Source organism: Schistocerca serialis, chromosome 2, assembly GCF_023864345.2.
Source record: "Schistocerca serialis cubense isolate TAMUIC-IGC-003099 chromosome 2, iqSchSeri2.2, whole genome shotgun sequence".
In the NCBI taxonomy this organism is placed as follows: Eukaryota; Metazoa; Arthropoda; class Insecta; order Orthoptera; family Acrididae; genus Schistocerca; species Schistocerca serialis.
Genome location: NC_064639.1, coordinates 435,820,890 through 435,842,547, shown reverse-complemented (window position 1 = coordinate 435,842,547; position 21,658 = coordinate 435,820,890). Strand labels below are relative to the sequence as shown.

Below are 21,658 nucleotides of genomic sequence, written 5' to 3'. Positions count from 1 at the left end.
TATGGGAGACTATCTTGTTTGGATGTATCGTGTTTCTTTGTGGACGTTCTTATTGCCGTCATTTAGTTTTCTTAAAAGGAATCATGCTTTTCTACTAGACATTTTAAAATCTAGTTCTTGAACGGCTTCCATCCATCGTTCTCGTCAAGCCACATCAAGATTGTGTTGTAGGTCATCATCAATTCCCTGGTTGTCACTGTTAAGGAATGCCTGGTACTGATTTTCACATTCTCTGTTCCATCCTGGGATATATTGTTAATGGTACCCTCTAGGTATTGCCTTTTTTGCAGAGCTTATGAGCGCTCCAACAAACCTCCTGTAGTTCTTTAGTTTAGAAGGTATTCCATCCCAGCACTTATCCACATTGTTAGAAAAAATTTCCCAGTTTGTTTTCTGGAATTCCATTGTGGGCAAGGAAAGGAAGTAACCAGGGGAATAGTTTATTCCAATCTCTATTAGAGTGGGTTGATGTTGGCTGTGTGGGAAGTCTGGTAGAATATAATGAGAGATTTTCAGCTGTATGTTTTCCTTGTCTGTGGTCATGAAGCATAGGACGGGGTTATATCCTCGTCTCTATGCTGCCGAATAGAAGCAATGTCTATCCTTTGCACCAAATACGAGGTATATATTGTTTTCATCTCCTCCATTTGCAATTGCCTCACCACCTTCATTGTTCTCTTTGTATTTCCTTTTGGTGTGATGACTGTTGTAGTCGCCTATATAGAGAGATGAATGTTGCAGTAGTAGTAGGACTTGTGGTGGCCATGAGATTGCAGGAGGTTTGTATGTGTTACTTATGGTGTGCCCTCCGATTTGAATAACCACTTTGTGTATGTTGTTGTTGGTAGATGCTGAATGCAACTGAACTTTTTCGATATTAGATCTCACATAAGTTGCCACACCATAAGTGTGGTGGTATGTGGCACCAACTAAGGTGTAGCCATATATTTTACCTCTTTTTCTTAGTTGTTCCTTGTTCTCCGTGTGCGTTTCCTGAATGGCAGTGACGTCAATGTCATTATCGTTTAGAACCTTTTGCAGGACATCACTCTTTGCCCTGATTATTCTTTCTATATTTAGCTGGCAAATCCTGAGGCAAGGTACAAGTTTCATTGTCAGCTGGCTATGAGAATGAGCAATAGGTTTTGTCTATGCTATTTTGATTAGGATGTGCTATTAAACAGCCAGGAGATCAATATGATCGTCTGGCTCCCAGTTAGGGCTAGTTCATTTAATTCACATCTATAATTAGACACTATCCAGGGTACACATGTAGTAGTCTACTATGGATGTGAACTAGCCTTTTCTCAGTTAATTCCTCTTCTAATTCCACTAATCTGCCCCCACAGATTAGCAGTCAATGCATTTCGCTATTGTGGGAAGGACCCACGTTGAATTCCCAATATTTCGCCAAGACTTTTTTCTTAGTGGGAGAACTGGTATGGGAGCCACTCATCCTCTTGATGCCATCTCAGGAGTTACTTGACTGAGAAGTACTGGCTCGAAGGCCTAGATAGCAGACAACAGCCAGGAAAGTGCAGTGCTGATGTAGTAGTGGCATAGCACACAGCAGCCAGGAAAGTAGTGTGATGATGGAATAGTGGCTCAAAGACCTAGATAGCTCTGGGTCAGAACATGGAGCTTCACTTTCTTTTCCAACTCCACTAAATAGTTTTAGGCCCTAGAGTTCTGTAATTTACTGTCCCTAAACAAAAAGCAGTAGCCAAACTGTGTGTACGAGAGGGACACAGAAGTAAATGAGCATGCGCCATGTCCTGAGGCCACTGCTTGAGCTCCCTTTAGTCCATCACACCCAACATTCTTTCACCCAGGCTGAAGTATCAATGGCTCTTTGCCTCAAATATGTAATCAGGACATCTTCCTGTTCTGCTCTTTGTGCACTAATTTTCCAAGGCCAGAAGAATTAGATGACACATCTGAAAAGTGCTAAATGTCAGTAAAAAGACACTCTCAGCAGTATTGAAGCTGAGTAATTCTGTATTTTAGAGCCTGTGCTCACCATTATTGTTTGCATACTGAACCAGATGCCAAAAGAGCGTTTAAGGCAGTCACATTACATGTTACAAATCTCACCTGTGACTGCAGCATTTTTCATAATGAGGGTGTATATGCTCCCTACCTATTCCCCAAACTTCCTGAATTTAAATGAAGGTGAACACTCTGCTGTATATTATTCAATTTACCACTTGTATTTAAGATGACAAAATAAATATATTTACTATTCTTTATCATATAATTCACATTCCCTGCACCCAAACACAATAAATTGAAAAGTTAAATAAAATTCACTGTCACATGCATTGAAGTTAGCATAACTTCACTAATAAATAGCTATATAGAGACATTAACATCTGATGGAATACACTACATTTTATTTTCAGTGCTGAGTGATAGGTAGCAATTTTACAGATGATAACGAACAACAAGCATGTTCTGCAGAGGTCTGCAGATTTGCCATCAATATAAACCAAGACTGCAAATGCATGCTAATCATTCTACACATTCTGGATGCTTTAACAAACAGCATTCCAAAAATACAGATAATGAAACTCAACATAACAACTAATAAGCAATAAATAGCACATTGCATACACAAAATAAGGAACACCAAGAGCACACCTGTCTACATTTTAATCGAAAGTTGCAAATAAGAGTACTTCATAAGGAAGAGGTTTGTTTCTAATGACAGGACTATTTACAATCATAGCATATATTTAAAAAGAAACACATACATAAAAACAGATGGGAAATGGTAGTGGCTTTCACCTCCCACTTACCTTTTGTTGAATTTCATTCTGAAGCTGTCTGATTAGACATTCATATTTTTCTTTTGGTTCATTTGTGAACACCTCAGGTGCTATATGGGATTCATGTGACAATAATTCAACAGCAGCAATGTGATCTGAAATTATTTAAAAAGTAGCTGTGATAAAAATTAGTTGCCAAAAATCTAATTTTTATGGCTACAATCCAGAGCAACAGCAAGTGAAATGGAACATTGCTACCTTTGAAAAACAATTGTGAGTGTTGGTACGTGCATGCATTCATCACAGCACTTTACAAAGAAGTCAGGTACCTCAGAATGCATTAATTGTTGTTCATGTAATTAGCAGTACACTGCAACCAACTTCAGATTCCCCACCTCACCCTTCCTGCACACGAGCATCTGCGCACGTCCATGTGTGTGTGTGTGTGTGTGTGTGTGTGTGTGTGTGTGTGTGTGTGAGAGAGAGAGAGAGAGAGAGAGAGAGAGAGAGAGAACAGCTTTTGCTATTTGCATTCATCTGTTCCTTGACATTCCCACTAACAACTTTTAATTTTAACTAGCATGGGAATTGCGTAATGTGACCTAGTGTTCCCTCGTAGAGCGCTTTCACTAAATTACTCCCTCAGTTACCAAATGACTGGTAATGAAGTAGTACATCATCTCTCTCTCCTGCTTCAACAGTTGGGTCACTTAAAGTAACTGCTACATTTTACAAGTGTTTCAAATAACTTCCGGGAATTCAGCCAGGTAACACTTTCAGCGACCGCCGATATTTCGGCGGGAGAACACCCCGCCATTTTCAAGGCAAACTGCAACGGACAGGCGGCGTACATGCAAATTTAATACCTTGGTCCTCGGACCCAAGCAGGAAAGACAACACACACACACTGAACACTAGTGCCACCAAAGATGGCCAAAGTCAGAGCTATCGATAGTGAGACTATGAATTCGCCGGTGAGGTAGCATTGAGTCTGTCCCTCTGTTTCTTGACAAGGGAGAGAGCCGGATTCCAAACAGAGTTTAAACAGAAACCTCCATCCCTGTTAACAAGGTTGCTCGCTAATTTAATCTCAACTGCCTCCCGAATCACACTGTCCCAATAGCTGGACGTGCATGCCAATATCTCGGTCTTATTATATAACATGGGGTGACCAGTATCCAAGCAATGTTCGGCAATAGCAGATCTATTAGGCTGCTGTAATCGTGTGTGCCGTTTATGCTCAGTACATCTGTCCTCCACGGTCCTGATAGTTTGACCAATATATGCCATGCCGCAGCTACAAGGGACACGATATACACCCGCCTTACGCAGTCCAAGATCATCCTTAACGGAACCCAAAAGTGCTCTAATTTTAGAAGGAGGTCGGAAAACGCATTTCACATCGTATTTCCGTAAAATACGACCGATCTTATTGGACGTGTTTCCTACGTAAGGCAAGAAGGCAGTAGACTTAGGTGTTGACTCAGAATTATCATCAGTCACCTGATGTACAGTTGGTCGATAGCGCAACGCACGTTCAATCTATCTATCACTGTAACCATTTTGACGAAATGTAACTTCAAGATGGGACAGCTCAGCTGGCAAAGTCTCAGCATCAGAAACGATATGTGCCCTGTGTACCAAGGTACGAAGTACCCCTTCACGCTGAGCCGAATGGTGACAACTATTAGCTTGTAAGTACAAGTCGGTGTGAGTACGTTTCCTGTAGACTGCATGTCCCAATGATCCATCATCCTTCCTCCTAACCAACACGTCGAGAAAGGGAAGGCAACCATCCTTTTCCACCTCCATCGTGAAACGAATGTTCGGGTGGATCGAGTTCAGATGTTCTAGAAAGACATTCAAATTCTCCCTACCGTGAGGCCAAACAACGAAGGTATCGTCAACGTATCTATAGAAACAGGCGGGTTTTAAAGGCGCCGACTCCAATGCACGTTCCTCGAAGTCTTCCATAAACAAATTTGCGATCACAGGAGACAACGGACTACCCATCGCAACTCCATCTGTCTGCTCGTAATACTGGTCATTAAATAAGAAATAAGTGGATGTCAACACATGCCTAAAGAGATTAGTTAAATCAGCACCAAACCTGGCTTCTATTAACCGCAACGAATCAGACAGAGGAACACGAGTGAAGAGAGAGACCACATCGAAACTCACTAAAATATCAGAGTCATTCAGCCTCAGTCCCTCCAAACGACGTAAAAAATCAGCTGAGTTCCTGATATGATGTTCACACCGTCCTACTTGTGGACTCAACAGAGAAGCAAGATGCTTGGATACACAATATGTCGGGGCGCCGATGTTACTCACTATAGGACGGAAAGGAACCCCTTCCTTATGAACCTTTGGAAGGCCATATAACCTAGGGGGAACCGCACTATAGGTGTTAAGCCTCTTGATTGTGTCCTGCGACAAACCACTTTTCTTCAGGAGGTTGTTGGTCTTTCTCTCAACACTTTTCGTGGGGTCAGCATCGATTCTGCGATACGTTGAATCAGATAGTAAACGTTGCATCTCTTGTACATAATCATGTTTATTTAAAACAACGGTGGCATTGCCCTTGTCAGCAGGTAAAATAACAATACTGGGATCAACTTTGAGAGAGCGTAAAGCAGCCCTCTCTGCTGCTGTTACATTACTCTTGGGTGGACGAGCCCTAGTCAAAACACGGCATGCCTCCCTCCTAACTTCCTGTGATAAATCTCACAGAGAAATCTTTTGACGACGCAACCTTATCCGTTCTAGGGAAGGGATTAAATTTTGCACCCACTCCGAAGAATTTGCCGGTAGTTGATTTTATTAGTTCAATTGAACAGGCAGTTTGCAAACTACCTCCTGACGCTGCAGAGGAAGTTAGGAGGGAGGCATGCCGTGTTTTGACTAGGGCTCGTCCACCCAAGAGTAATGTAACAGCAGCAGAGAGGGCTGCTTTACGCTCTCTCAAAGTTGATCCCAGTATTGTTATTTTACCTGCTGACAAGGGCAATGCCACCGTTGTTTTAAATAAACATGATTATGTACAAAAGATGCAACGTTTACTATCTGATTCAACGTATCGCAGAATCGATGCTGACCCCACGAAAAGTATTGAGAGAAAGACCAACAACCTCCTGAAGAAAAGTGGTTTGTCGCAGGACACAATCAAGAGGCTTAACACCTATAGTGCGGTTCCCCCTAGGTTATATGGCCTTCCAAAGGTTCATAAGGAAGGGGTTCCTTTCCGTCCTATAGTGAGTAACATCGGCGCCCCGACATATTGTGTATCCAAGCATCTTGCTTCTCTGTTGAGTCCACAAGTAGGACGGTGTGAACATCATATCAGGAACTCAGCTGATTTTTTACGTCGTTTGGAGGGACTGAGGCTGAATGACTCTGATATTTTAGTGAGTTTCGATGTGGTCTCTCTCTTCACTCGTGTTCCTCTGTCTGATTCGTTGCGGTTAATAGAAGCCAGGTTTGGTGCTGATTTAACTAATCTCTTTAAGCATGTGTTGACATCCACTTATTTCTTATTTAATGACCAGTATTATGAGCAGACAGATGGAGTTGCGATGGGTAGTCCGTTGTCTCCTGTGATCGCAAATTTGTTTATGGAAGACTTCGAGGAACGTGCATTGGAGTCGGCGCCTTTAAAACCCGCCTGTTTCTATAGATACGTTGACGATACCTTCGTTGTTTGGCCTCACGGTAGGGAGAATTTGAATGTCTTTCTAGAACATCTGAACTCGATCCACCCGAACATTCGTTTCACGATGGAGGTGGAAAAGGATGGTTGCCTTCCCTTTCTCGACGTGTTGGTTAGGAGGAAGGATGATGGATCATTGGGACATGCAGTCTACAGGAAACGTACTCACACCGACTTGTACTTACAAGCTAATAGTTGTCACCATTCGGCTCAGTGTGAAGGGGTACTTCGTACCTTGGTACACAGGGCACATATCGTTTCTGATGCTGAGACTTTGCCAGCTGAGCTGTCCCATCTTGAAGTTACATTTCGTCAAAATGGTTACAGTGATAGACAGATTGAACGTGCGTTGCGCTATCGACCAACTGTACATCAGGTGATTGATGATAATTCTGAGTCAACACCTAAGTCTACTGCCTTCTTGCCTTACGTAGGAAACACGTCCAATAAGATCGGTCGTATTTTACGGAAATACGATGTGAAATGCGTTTTCCGACCTCCTTCTAAAATTAGAGCACTTTTGGGTTCCGTTAAGGATGATCTTGGACTGCGTAAGGCGGGTGTATATCGTGTCCCTTGTAGCTGCGGCATGGCATATATTGGTCAAACTATCAGGACCGTGGAGGACAGATGTACTGAGCATAAACGGCACACACGATTACAGCAGCCTAATAGATCTGCTATTGCCGAACATTGCTTGGATACTGGTCACCCCATGTTATATAATAAGACCGAGATATTGGCATGCACGTCCAGCTATTGGGACAGTGTGATTCGGGAGGCAGTTGAGATTAAATTAGCGAGCAACCTTGTTAACAGGGATGGAGGTTTCTGTTTAAACTCTGTTTGGAATCCGGCTCTCTCCCTTGTCAAGAAACAGGGGGACAGACTCAATGCTACCTCACCGGCGAATTCATAGTCTCACTATCGATAGCTCTGACTTTGGCCATCTTTGGTGGCACTAGTGTTCAGTGTGTGTGTGTTATCTTTCCTGCTTGGGTCCGAGGACCGAGGTATTAAATTTGCATGTACGCCGCCTGTCCGTTGCAGTTTGCCTTGAAAATGGCGGGGTGTTCTCCCGCCGAAATATCGGCGGTCGCTGAAAGTGTTACCTGGCTGAATTCCCGGAAGTTATTTGAAAGTTGTATACGCCAGGAGAAACTCAGGTCTCACATTTTACAAGTGTATTTGCTGCCAACTGGGAACTGGAGGAGCCTCATGAGCTCAAATGGCTTTTTATTCATCCAAAAATCTACATCATAACATGTCTACTTCTCAATTAATGTAGTAACCTAATTATTTACAAGGTAAAAGCATATGCATAAAGGTTCCTACTTATTTGTCAAAAACAAATAATATTTTATATCACTATATCTTAATGAACTTCGAAATTTTGGCTATTCTCATAGATTAATATCATTAACAATTAAGTGATTTCACTTCTTCATAAAAACAATCAGCTGCTTCTTGGCAGGTAGTAAGACTGAAAAAATGCTTTACTTGCACCATAAGATCACCAGGCACAAAGATTTACCGTGTACTGTTGAAATGACAGATGTCTGTTACATTTGAAAAATCTACTGATCATCTGAAATTCTTCAACACCCATTAACCTGTTTTGCAACTTTTCAATTTTCACACCTCATAATATGTTAAAGCATTTGCACAAAATAATTATTTGGGAGCAAATATAGTCTTCTAAATCGTACATTTTCACTCATCTTTTATCCCTATAAAATTCAGAGATGGAATGTTCTGTGACAAGCTAGGTTGCAACTTTCTGGGTTTGTGCCGTAGGGTTGAGAACTGTAAGGTCCCTCTAAATGAGTCTGGTGTGCACTAAACATTGGAAGCTGCTACTGAGGCAGCTGACTGTGTTTAGGGTGCACACAAGGGATTTTTAGATTGGGCAATTATCCATTCAGTCCCGGTAACAACAGCCATAGGAAAGCTGGAAGTATCAGTGTAAGATTGAAAGAAATGCCTCCCATTGGTGTGAGTATTAAAATCCTAATAGTAAACTGCAGACACATTTGTAACAAAGTCCCAGAGTTTGAAGCAGTCATGAAAAGCAGTGAAACTCACAGAAAACGAGCTACAAAAAACTGTTGAAATCTGAAATTGATAGAAGTGAGATTTTTGGGGAAAAGTGTATATTGAAAGAATAGGCAAATGGGAAATGGAGGTAGTGTATTTGTAACAGTAAACAACAAACTCAATCCACCAACATAGAAATTGAAGTTGCATGTGAGATTGTTTGGGCAAGACTCAGTACTAGGGTTGGGCATAAAATGATAATCGGGTCTTTCTATCACGCATCAGACTCATCTCATGGCGTGACCGAAAACTTTACAAAAAAGCTCAGTTCACTTGTATGTAAGTTCCCCAATCATGCTGTAATCACTTGGGGAGACTTCAAACATCCAACAACCAATTAGCAAAATTACAGTTTTATTAGTTGTGGGCGAGATAAGACATACTGTGAAACATTGCTAAATGCCGTCTCTGAAATCTACAGACAGTTAGGAGCCCCACTTATGATGGAAATATATTGGATGTAATGGCAACAAATAGAACTGATCTCTTTGAAGACATACACATAAAAAATGATATGTGACCACAACACAGTTGTGGCAACAATGATTACCAAAGTGAAAAGGTCAACTAAAACAAGCAGAAAGATATATATGTTCAGTAAACGAGATAAAAAATCAGTAGTGAAATATCTCAATGAGGAACTTGAAACTTTCAGCACAGGGCACGAGCATGTAGAGGAACTATGGCTCAAGTTTAAAAGAATAGTTGACCATGCACTGGATAGATATGTACCCACTAGAACAGTTCATAATGGGAGGGAACCCCCATGGTATACAGTACGTGTAAAAAAAAAAAAAAATCTAATGAAACCAAGATTACTGCATAATAAGCGTAAAACAATGTAGAGAGATGCTGAATGAAATATGGTTGGCTGTCAAGAGAGAAATGCTTGATGCCTTCAATGACTACCATAGCAGAATGTTGTCAAATGACATTTCACAATATCCAAAGAAATCCTGGTCATATGCTAAGGCTATTAGTGGCACCAAAGTTAAGAGCCCAATCCCTAGCAAATGAGACTGAAACTGAAATTGAGGATAGCACAGCAAAAACTGAAATGCTTAACTCCATTTTCATATGTTCCTTTACAAAGGAAAAGCTAGGAGAATTGCCCCAATTTAATACTCACACCACTAAGAAGATAAATGAAATAAGACTTAGTGTTAGTGGTGTTGAGATACAGCTGAAATTGTTAATATTGAGCAAAGCTCTAGGGCCCAATGGAATGCCTGTCAGATTTGATACTGAATTTGTGGCTGAGTTAGCCCCTCTTCTAAAAATAACCGATCACATATCCCTCAAATAAAAACCCTCACCCAGTTATTGAAAAAAAGCACAGGTCATACCCGTCTATAACAAGGGTAGTAGAAGTGATCCACAGAACTACTGTCCAAAATCCTTGGCATCAATTTGTTGTAGAATGTTAGAATATATTCTGAGCTTAACATAGTGAGGTACATTGAAAAGAATGACGTCCTCAATAGCAACCAGAATGGATTCCAAACACGTTTATCACGTGAAATGCTGCTTGCACTTTCCTCGTGTGATGTTCAGAAAGCTTTGGATCAAAGCAATCAGATAGGTGCAGTATTTCTTGATTTCCAAAAAGCATTTGATCAATACCACATCTACGTTTATTGTCAAACGTATGATCATATGGGCTATCAACTGAAATTTGGGACTAGATTGACAATCATTTGGTAGGGAAGACGCAGCATATTGTCGTGATAATCTTGGATGGAGAGTAATTGCCAGATGTCTGTTTCTTCCCCAGGGAAGAGTGTTGGTGCCCTTGCTGTTCAAGTCATAAATTAATTATCAACAGTAATATCAGGCTTTTGCAGATGATGCAGTTATCTACTATAAAGTACTATCTGAAAGAAGCTGTGTAAGTATTCAGTCAGAGCTTGATATGACGTCAAAGTGATGCAAAGATTGGTAACTTGCTTCAAATGTTCAGAAATGTAAAATTATGCACTTCACAAAATGAAAAACATAGTATCCTTTGACTATGTTATCAATGAGCCACTGTTGGAATCAGCCAATTGTACAAATACCTGGGTGTAACATTTTGCAGGGATATGAAATGGAATGACTGCATTGGCTCAGTCATGGTTAAGAAGATGATAGACTTCACTTTACTGGTTCTGGGGAAGTGCAGCCTACAAATGAGACTGCTTACAAATCACTCGTGTGACCAACTCTAGAACAGTGCTCAAGTGTGTGGGACCCATACCAAACAGGACTAACAGGAGATATTAAATGTATACAGAGAAGGGCAGCATGAACTGTCACACGTTGGTTTAATCTATGGGAGAGTGTCCCAGAGATACTGAAGGAACTGAACTGGAAGACTCTTAAAGATAAATGCAAAATATATTGTCTATTAACAAAATTTCAAGAACAGGCTTCACACAAGGATCATGAGGATCAGGTTAGAATAATTACTGCATGCACAGAGGCAGTCAAACAATTATTCTTTCCAAACTCCATACAGGAAAGAATGGGGAGAAACTCTAATAACTGATACAGTGGGATGTACTCTCTGCCAAGCACCTTATGGTGGTTTGCAGAGTACAGATGTAGATGTAGATGTAGGTGGAAATGTAAACAATTTGTACAGAAACCTGACTGGGATTATATCTCCAATTCTGTTCAATCTGTACATTGAGCAAGCAGTAAAGGAAACAAATGAGGAACTTAGAAAGGAGAGTCAAGTTCAAGGAGAAAAAATAAAAACTTCCAAGGTCTTCCAGTACATAGTAATTCTATCAGACATGGGAAGAGTTGGTAGGTCAGTTGAACTCAATGGATAGCATTTTGAAAAAGAGGTTATAAGATGAATATCATCAAAAATAAAACAAGGGAATGGAATGTTGTGAAATTGTATAAGAAAATGAGACACTACAAGTATTAGATGGCTTCTGCTACTTGGGCCACAAAATAACTGACATGGGTGAAGTAGAGAGGACATAAAATGCAGACTGGTAACAGAAAAAAAAAAAAAAAAAAAGTTTCTCAGAAATAGAAATTTGTTATCATCCAATATAGACTTAAGTGTTATGAAGGTTATTGGAAGGCTTTTTCCTGGAGTGTAAAATGTGGATGTTGAACACTTCAGACAAGAAGAGACCAAAAGCTTTTGAAATGTGGTGCTACAGAAGAAGATTAGATGGGCAGATTGGAAACTAATGAAGAGGTAATTTATTAAATTAAGGAGACATGAAATTGATGCCACAATTTGACAATTCGATAGGATCAGTTGATAGGGCACATCCTGAGGTCCTAATGAACTATCAATTTGATAACGGAGGAAGGAGACCAAGCATTGATTTCAGATAGCAGGTTCAAACAAATTAAGTTGCAGTAGTTACACAGAGACGAAGAGGCTTGCAAATGATAAGACTATCAGGGACAGCTGCATCAAACCAGTATTTAGATTGAAGATGACAACAGTTACCATTTGACATAGAAGCAGGTGTTTGACCCACCACCAAACAGAAATAGACTGATGTTTCATGGATGCCACACCTCATGCTTAAATAGTTGTATTTAAAAAGATCATCTTGCCCACAGAATGAATCTCAAAAATTTAGAGAGTATAGTAGAAATCTTATGGCTATACTTTTTTAAAATAATGAAATACTATTATCTGCTTTTGTTTTGCACAGTAACTGTGACTCTCTCAATGGGAAGAGTCATTTTCTTTTTCTTCTCGGTATTACACCCTTTGCTGCCGGCAAATGCTATCTGACCAAAAATACTGAGTAATTCACAACTGACCATTAGATGTCACGAGAGATGGACCCAACACCATAAAAAGGTTGGGAGCATTGTGTTGTCAGAAGAGTAGGATTAACAGCAGAATGGGTTGGCAAAGAGAGCCCAGTGACTTCTAAGATGGACAAGTCATTAGGTGTTACCATGGTAACAAGTCCATCAAGGACACTTGAACCCTTTTAAAGCTGTCTAAGTTGACTGTTGGTAATATGACTGTGAAGTGGAAATGTGAACAAATAACCATAAGTAAACCAATACCAGGCAGACCTCATGTACTGATGGATTGGGAGGGTGGTTGCAAAAAAATTGCATGAAATTAGAGGAAGGAAGCACTTTTAAGTTCTAAAGTGCTTCCAGTAGCTCAGCCAGCAACAACTGCACATAGGGGGTTAAAAGGAATGAGGTACAACAGCTGAGCAGCTCTTCGTGAGCCAGACATTCTGTAGTCGATGCTAAGTGGTGTCTCAGGTGATGTAAAAAGCAATGCCATTGGCCAGTGGATAACTGAAAATGAGTGATGAATCACTCTATAGTCTGTAGCAAATCTGTAGCCAGTGCTCAGTGGTGCCTGAGGTGGTGTCATCTGTGAGGAAATGGTTTGTGAACAAAAACATCCCTGAAATTCAAAAGCGAATACAGTCACAACTACAATAAACCTCTTTTTTTATTTACTGTTACCAGTTTCAGTCTGTTTTAGACCATCTTCAGACACACACTATAATTGTAGATGGTGGTTGTGAACAGAGCAGGCGGTGCACCTCCAGAAATACTAATTGCTCAACAGTTAGAATTCAAGGAGGTGTATCGCCTGCTCTGTTTACAGCCACCATCTACCATCATGTTGTGGGTCTAAAATGGTCTAAATCAGATGAAAGTTTATTGCAGTTGTGACTGTTTGTATTTATTTTTAAATAATAAATACACCGCTGTACTCCAGAGAGACATGTTTTCAAAAATTACTGATCTCTGAAACGGATTGATGTGCCCCGAGTCTGGACCTGAACCTAATGGAACACCTCTAGGATGAGTCAGAACATCACCTTTGCTCCAAATTCCAGCATCCATAATCACCTTTTCTAGTACTGACAGAATGGGCTGCCATTCCTCTACAGACATTCGTGCAGTCAGCACAATGTTTTCAGGGTCGTCGATGGGTTTCTGGGCCTGGACAATGCTACTAATCAGTTATGTAGCTCCTCAGTTGGCCTAACAAGGCTGAGAGCAATGCATACCAGTCCTCTGGGAAAGTCTCCCGCATGGCACTCAACCACGCTGACTACTCAACTATGAAGGCGGACAAAGGCAAAGGGCGGAAGCACACCAGATTAATGTCTACTAATAGGAGTCCTGATACTTTTTTGATCAGATAATGTATGATGGGCACTCACTTATCTAGTATTATCACTGCTTCATACTTTTTGTAGACATTACTGTTGTTGTTATACTTCAGTCTAAAATGGAGAGGGCATGGTGTATAGCACCCGTCTCCAAATTTTGTGGTGGAGGTGAATACGGGGAATGAGGTTGGTGAAGTCTACACCTCACCTCAAATAAGTACTTTTGCTAACTGAACGCAGCATGAGAAAGACTAGTATGAATGCTGAAATATTACTATTGTGTGCCAATACAACAAAAAAGTTGATTGGACTGAAAAGTCACAATGTGTATTGGTGTACACCAATCATTGGACATAAGTGTGTACATGAGGCAAGAAGTCTCTAAGAGGGAAGTTCAATGTTTGACCCAATTACGCTCCTTGGAGTGTGGGTAATAGTCTACCTGCAGAACAGTGAAGGAACGGAATGATTGTGGCCTGTTTCAGGAAGATAATTAGTAAAGGCAGAGATGGATTTGAATTCTGTTCCTGTCAAACAGAAATCTCATATACTACCATCTCAACAATGGAGTATGTTCAAATCATTGGTGATAACCTTGAATAGAGAATATTTGTGGGTTTGTCTGTCATTGTCCCTTCCCAAGTGAACATTACAGTGACCTGCTGACAGGTTTATTTTCCTGTAACATCTCTCTGAATATGCGCCAGTCTTTCACTCCCTAACTGTATCAAAGAGGTTTGAGGAATATCAAACGTCACAATGATTTGCTGCTGTCACCAGGAAGAAAGGGTGTACTACAAACTGTATATAATTAAATTACTCATAATTGTATCACTGTCACACACTTCATGGCTGGTACTAGCCCACCGCGGGACCAACTGGCCTCAGAGATGCAAGGGGCCTGCGCTATCTTTGAAATTGAAGCTCCAGCCTCCATACAAGTGTCAAGGAACTGTCTTTGCTCTCTTTCGATACCCAAAGTCCACCTCCATGCCCTACTAAGTGCATACCCCTGATCTCTATTAAAATTGTTCCTGTTAGTACTAATCTCAGTCACCTCCTTTGTATCGGAAACCCACTGTGATGATATGTGACCAAGTCTCTCGTCTTTTAAAACAGTGTTTGTGTCTGTTTCCCAGGTAATACTCAGCTATGGCCAACTTGTCAAGCTCCCTTTGTCTGATATGTCACTTGTCCTTGGAGCAACACTTTGCAACTATGCGAATTATTTGACCTGTATAGGTTGGGGTTGTTGTGGGGGAGGAGACCAGACAGCGAGGTCATCAGTCTCATTGGATTAGGGAAGGACAGGGAAGGAAGCCGGCCGTGCCCTTTCAAAGGAACCATCCCGGCATTTGTCTGGAGCGATTTAGGGAAATCACAGAAAACCTGAAACAGGATGGCCGGACGCGAGATTGAACCGTCGTCCTCCCGAATGCGAGTCCAGTGTGACCTGTATAGGTGGTGCTGCCACATTTGCAAGGGACACCATACAAAAGGTCGCACAAAGAGCTATGTCATCTTTAACAGGGTGCAGCATATCTCTTATTTTGGCGGCAGGCCAGAACACTGGTCCCAGTCCATGTCTCTGCAGCACACATCCTAACTTTCTGCTGATCACGCTGCAGTATGGCAGGAATGCAGTCGATTTGGCCTCCACTTGGAATTGTCATGTCCTTTCGTCACTTTCTAACAGCAATCTACTTTTGTATCATGGTGAATATTATGAAATGATTGAGAGCACAGTGATGGAATCACCACTGTGTCCAAATGTTGTAAATATCTTCATGGAGCATGTTGAGGAGCAGGCTCTGAACTCTGTGGTGCTGTGTCTGTCTTGCTTCCTAGGGTACGATGATGACATCTTCCTGATATGGCCTCCCAGTGAAAATTCACTGCAGCAGTTCATCAATCACATAAAATGTCCATCCGAACATTAAATTTACCATTGAGGATGGAAAGCTACAGTTGCTGGATGTTTCAATTGAGCAGAAAGCAGAAAGCAGTACAGGAAACCAAGCATACTGATTGGTACTTGAATGCTGATCATTTCCACCATCCTTTAAACAAGAAAGCAGTCCTAAACACATTAGTTCACAGGGCAGAAATTATTTCCGATGATGACCACCTACAGTCTAAATTGCAGTATTTGAGACAAGAGTTCAGAGAGAATGGTTATATTCAAGTGCCCTGAACAAGGATGCCTTGTGAATAGGCGGAAAAGGCCAAGCTGGCTGCTTTCCTACCACCCTGTGGAGCAACGAGATAGTGCATGTCAGATAGTAAATGTAGTCCTTGTTTTCAGTCTAAATATTGGCTAGTTGCAGCTCTCCAAGTTAGTCTTATCATTTGCAAGCCTCTTCGTGTCTGCATAACAACAGAGACTCAATCTGTTTGAACCCACTTACTGAAGTCAGTGCTTGGTTTCTCATCTCCGTTACCAAACTGACAGTTCATTGGCACCTCTGGATGTGTGCTATCAACTGATCCCATTGAATCATCAACTACTGACAAATTTCTTTTCTCCTCAATTTAAACCATTGCCTCTCCATTACTCTCCAATCTACCCATCTAAATCTTCAGCAATCTTTTGTAGCACCACATTTCAAAATCTTCTGATCTCTTCTTGTTTCAACTGTTTATCACACATGTTTTACTTCTGTACAAAATCACAATCCAGACAACAACCTTCCTAAAACTTAAATCTATATTTGATGTTAACAAATTTCTCTTTTTCAGAAACACTTTTTTTTGTTATTACCAATCTGTATTTTATGTCCTCTCTATTTTAGCAGAGACATGGATTAAGATGTGTTCTGACTCACTCCCAAGATACAAGATATGCTGCACCCTGTTAAAGATGACATAGCTCTTCATGTGCCTGGTGTCCCTTGTGAATGCAGCAGCATCTGTATAGGTCAAATAATTTGCACAGTTAAACATATTAAACAAAGGGAGTTGGACAAGATAGCCATAGTTGTGCACTACCTGAAAAACTGACACAAAATACAGTTTGAAAAGATGAGATTCTTGGCTCATGCATCAACTTATAAAGGAGACAACTTACATTAGAATAAATAGCAATAATTTTAGGAGATACCAGGGATACACACTTAGTTGGGGGTGTGGGCATGCTTTGGATATCAAAAGAGCAAAGACGGATGCTTGACACTTGTAGGAAGGCAGGATCAGCAGTTTCTAATGTGGTTCCAGCCTCTCGCGCCACCTGGCCCCACAGCGGGCCTGAGCTGCTACAAGCTCCCTAATTCACCTTCTGCAATTGTGTCATTTTGGGCCTCTCTGAGTGCTACAACCGTGCCTACACAAGCAGAAAATAATGCTAGCCCACGCAGCCAGTGATTCTACTTTTGGCGACAATAGTGGGGATAGCCACTGAAACCTAGAGATTTTTGTTCGAACTGATGTGTCTTGAAAATTAACTGCATTTTATTCTAACTAATTTTTTGTCCAGTTATTATCTGTTAAGAATGCATGTGCTTTTTAAAAGGGAGAACTGAACTTATGAGCACACTTTAGCTACGTAGTATCAGAGAATACAAACAACAACACTAATAAAACAAAGTATTTGATGTATGACAGGAATGTCTCACAATAATGGTTATAAATGAAAGAGTAAAAACATTAAAATCGTGTTAAATTAAAACTGACTGTGAATTACCTGGGACAACCTCTTCCCCTGTGTCACTGGGATGACTGCCGTTAATATCTAGAACATTAGCCAGATCAGCCATAGTCACATCTGTCTGCTGCATGATATTTTGAACTGTCTGTCCTGCAACACTGCTCATTTGCTTTCTTAGGTCACTTATCTGTTGCTTTAAAGACTGAACTTCATTTATGTGCTTCTCTTCAAGTTGCTGACATTGGTATCTTTCATTTTTCTCTAATACATCCATCAGCGATTGCACTTCAGTTTCAAGATTTTTTCTATAGTTTGTAAAATAAGCCTCATACTGATTTAAAATATCAGCAACGGACTGTTTCTCTTCATCTCCAAAATGCCCCTGAAATACAAGAGAGTTAAATATTGTACGACAATGGAGAGTTAGGTGCATACTTTAAAAATATCATCAGAGCAGCATTTAGAAGATATACAGAAGATTTTGTTTCCACATCAAACCTTGTTTTTTATTTGAAAGCATAATAATGCATCACATCAAAAAAGCTTTAAGTGTAATTTTGTAAGTAGATAAGAGCTTATGAATTGTGCTCAATAACAATAATAATGATCACCCAAATAAATGCCTATTTTAACAACTAATAATGTATTTTAGAGACTTCTCAAAATTCCAGTTGGAACTAAGTCAGAGAAGAAAATCACTCTTGTCCTTTTCAAAGCAACCATCTTGGGATTTATCATAAATGGTTTAGGATTATCACAGAAAACTTAATCTTTGATGCCTGAGCTAGGATTTGAAATCCTGAATAGGAGTCCAGTGCTATTGTGGTGCAATGCTTATTATCAATAATAAACAGTTATTCTGTTTAGTACTAGTCTAAGACAATCTAATACTCAGGGAATTAGTGTTGACTGCATTGTGGGAACAAAACTTTGCTTCCTCTTGGAGCTGGTTTGTTACCATCATCATATGACCTTTTTTTATGGTGTCCGCTATATATTAGCAGCATATGGAATGATTAATGAGCCTTGTGCAGAGCAATGTAGTGCTTGTGCTGTAGCAGATGAAAAGAACAGAGAGTTTCAACCACATGCCAAAAACAGCCTATTGCTCTTGAAGAGTGCTGATCATGTCACAAAGTTTAAAGTCCTTATGTGTCAGACAGATTATCTACAGCAGCACATTCCCTCCTCATTCCACAAAACATTGCAGAGAGGCTTGGACCTTAACCCAAGACACTGACAAGAAGTCTGGCAACCTGCCATCACCTTTGATCATGTTGTTTGCCAAATAATGATGATGAAAATTTGGAAAAACACACCAGTGACCTCTCATAAAAGATGGGTTTTGTTTGCTATAGCACTTCCGTTTGCAGGAGTGAACAATAGTGTCAATATTTTAAATTACGGTACACTGCCATTTGGTTTACGTATTTCATATCTTTGGTACATTACTGTTAACTGAAAAGAATAAAATTGTCTTTTTTTATTTGCAGATACAAAACAAATCAATAATAGAACTAACTAAAGGCATTTACAATCAGATCGATATCCTTAAGTGGCAAAATTAGATACTACTGCACTATTATTCTATAAGTATTCTGGAGGTATTCTATATATGAGGATTGCCCAAAAAATAATGCATGCCTTTTTTTTCTTCCATAATTCTTTATTGAACATAATGTGAATTATGCACATGAAAGAATGGTGTTTTATCTACACACCCTATTTTTCCATGTAATCTCCATCCCGTTCTATGGCCTTCTTCCAGTGCGAAACAAGGGTGTGTTTGTCCTAGTGGCGGACCCAGTACTTTACTGCGTGAATCACCTCCTGATCATCCTCAAAACATCTTCCACAAATGGTATCCTTTAATGGCCCAAACAAGTGGAAGTACGAGGGGGCTAAATCAGGTGTGACAACCGTGGATGGTCTCCCTAACCGCTGCAAGTTGAGCAGCTCCACCGAACCGCCTCCTGATGACCCCACCTCCGAGCCCAGTGACTAACTGTACCTCTGTCGACAGCAGATGCTCCATAGACTTTGCTAAAGCACTTGTGAATATTCCCCACAGTTTCTTTCTCTGCAGTGAGAAATTCAATGATGGCACGTTGCTTGTAATGTATATCACCTACAGACGTCATTTTGAAACTGTCCTGCAGCTACACTATCTGTCAGAAGTGACGGAAACTTAGTGCACTCAATCAGGATAATTCAAATAATACATACATTTTACATTTGTAGCATTGTTTTTAGCTGAGAGAAAAAAAATTGGTGCATTACTTTCTGGTACTTCCAGTGAACCAGACAGTTTTAATAGAGAGCCTTGAAGCCAAGGAAACAAAGATCTTGAGAAAAATCATGGATCCCACAAAAAATATGGTGAGTACACAATTTGTCTCAAATATGAACTATATAAACACATGGAGAAAGTAAGTGACACGATTCAGAAAAAAAGGAGTGGCTTTTAAGGCCATAGGACATGAATCAGTGTAGGAAGAACATCTAAAAGGATTTTAACCTATTTTCAAGATAAGAAAACTGAAGGGACATGATTCACAGAAGCTGACAAAGATCTATGAGTACTGGAAATTTCTCCTGGAGATATCCAGGAAAGTGATCTTAAGGAAAAACTACAAAGATGAAGAGGTTTTCCGAGCAAGCTGAGGCTGAAGACAAGGAATACATGGGGGGGGGGAGGGGGGGGGGGGGGGGGGAAGAGAGAGAGAGAGAGCAGAAATTAATGCAAGAACGTTGACCAGCAATCAAAACAAAATTAATGCAATAATGTTGGCCAGCAATCAAAACAAAATTAATGCAAGTTGGCCAGCAATCAAAACAAAGGAAAAGACAGCTGTATTGACATGTTTACTATATGGCAAAAATGTAAACAGAATATTAATCAGTAAAGGTTGTGAGCCTAATAAAAATTACTTTATCTTGCCAAGCTATAAAATGTCTCCAATACTGATTTCTAATTATTTACTATAATGTCTTTGTACTGCAACAACACTATTATGAGAACTACAATGCCAGCACTATGTAAACTGTGCTCCGACCACCAAACATTATTGTAGTTTCCACTCATGAAAAGAAAGAATAAAAATCTTCTCTAAGAGATATTTTAGATGTACTTATAAAATAGAACAATTTAATTATTGGACTCATCAGTGGACTACTACTGCTCCTAATATTTGGAACATGGTCTTTATGGACAACAAAAGTAATACTGTCACAAACATCTAGGTATATTTTATCACTACAGTACTTTACTAAGGAAGTTTCTACATAATGTGGAACACCTTTGCATGCTTCTGGCATAAGAGTTACTCCACACATCCAGTTACAGATGGTCTTGGAATATGACCATGAAATGTGATCCATAGAGGCACTTCATTTTTTCACACAAAGAGCATTGCCAGAAGTGAAAGAACACATTTAACAGAGAAAAAGAAAAAGAGAGAAGAACTTTGGGTCAATTTGGGGTTGAACCACTAGCTTCTGGTCTAGTAATGTGATAGTCAGTCAGTCAGTCAGTCAGTCAGTCGACACAACCATCAAAATTAAAACTTCATAATGCACAATATTACACACAATCAACTTTCTTGCAATGAACAGTTTTCTTCTCGGTATTCTGACTAACAAGTAGCAAAGCATATATTGACACATGTGGCACTTACCTACATGTACAATTTTGTTAAAAAGAGCATTCACAACTGAGTTGCATTGCGAGATTGAAAATATCCGCTCCAGTTGTGACTTTGTTTTATGTTAAAATAATGAAACAAAGTCACAGGTGAAGCATATATTTTCAATCTCACTTATCCTACATACTATACAATCAAAATAGAACTGTGTTAAAAGTCTTATGTTCCACAATTTCTTCTGATATCACATATTCTTCTACAGTCCATATTCTATGGAAATACGTTACTGCAATTCCAAGCTATGATTATATGATGTTGTGCATTAACTATACCTTGCATTTAAGTTCATCTTCCCCTACTCCTCCTCTTTTTTCTTCATTGAAGCAGAATATTATTTGTCTTTATCACTGAGATTTATGGATTTATTAAAGTTTGCAAATACCACAGCACTGTTAATGTCTGTGTATTAAAAGATACATTCACAAACTAAAGCTAGTTATCACATTTGGACATATTTTTTATTCTCTTCAAAACTCTAAAGTTTTGCATTTATCAACAGTGCTCCAACTATGCTTATATCAATAACTGAAAACAGCATGTAGTCTTGTGTTATAAGTTTTATTAATTACTAAAATAGATGAATATAGCAAAAGTTTTAATTTTCAGAAGTTTCTGTTTAA

At 39.9% G+C, this 21,658-nt stretch overlaps 1 protein-coding gene across 1 annotated transcript in view; it reads right to left on the bottom strand.

Moving 5' to 3' along the window:
• LOC126456042 (A-kinase anchor protein 9-like) overlaps window positions 1-21,658 on the bottom strand; it is a 499,264-nt gene that overhangs the window by 223,198 nt on the left and 254,408 nt on the right. Inside the window, exons 20-21 of the mRNA XM_050091796.1 lie at window positions 17,371-17,716; window positions 2,799-2,923 (exon numbers count right to left, since the gene is read on the bottom strand). Coding sequence (XP_049947753.1) covers window positions 2,799-2,923; window positions 17,371-17,716 — 471 coding nt within the window. The remainder of the gene's footprint in view (window positions 1-2,798; window positions 2,924-17,370; window positions 17,717-21,658) is intronic.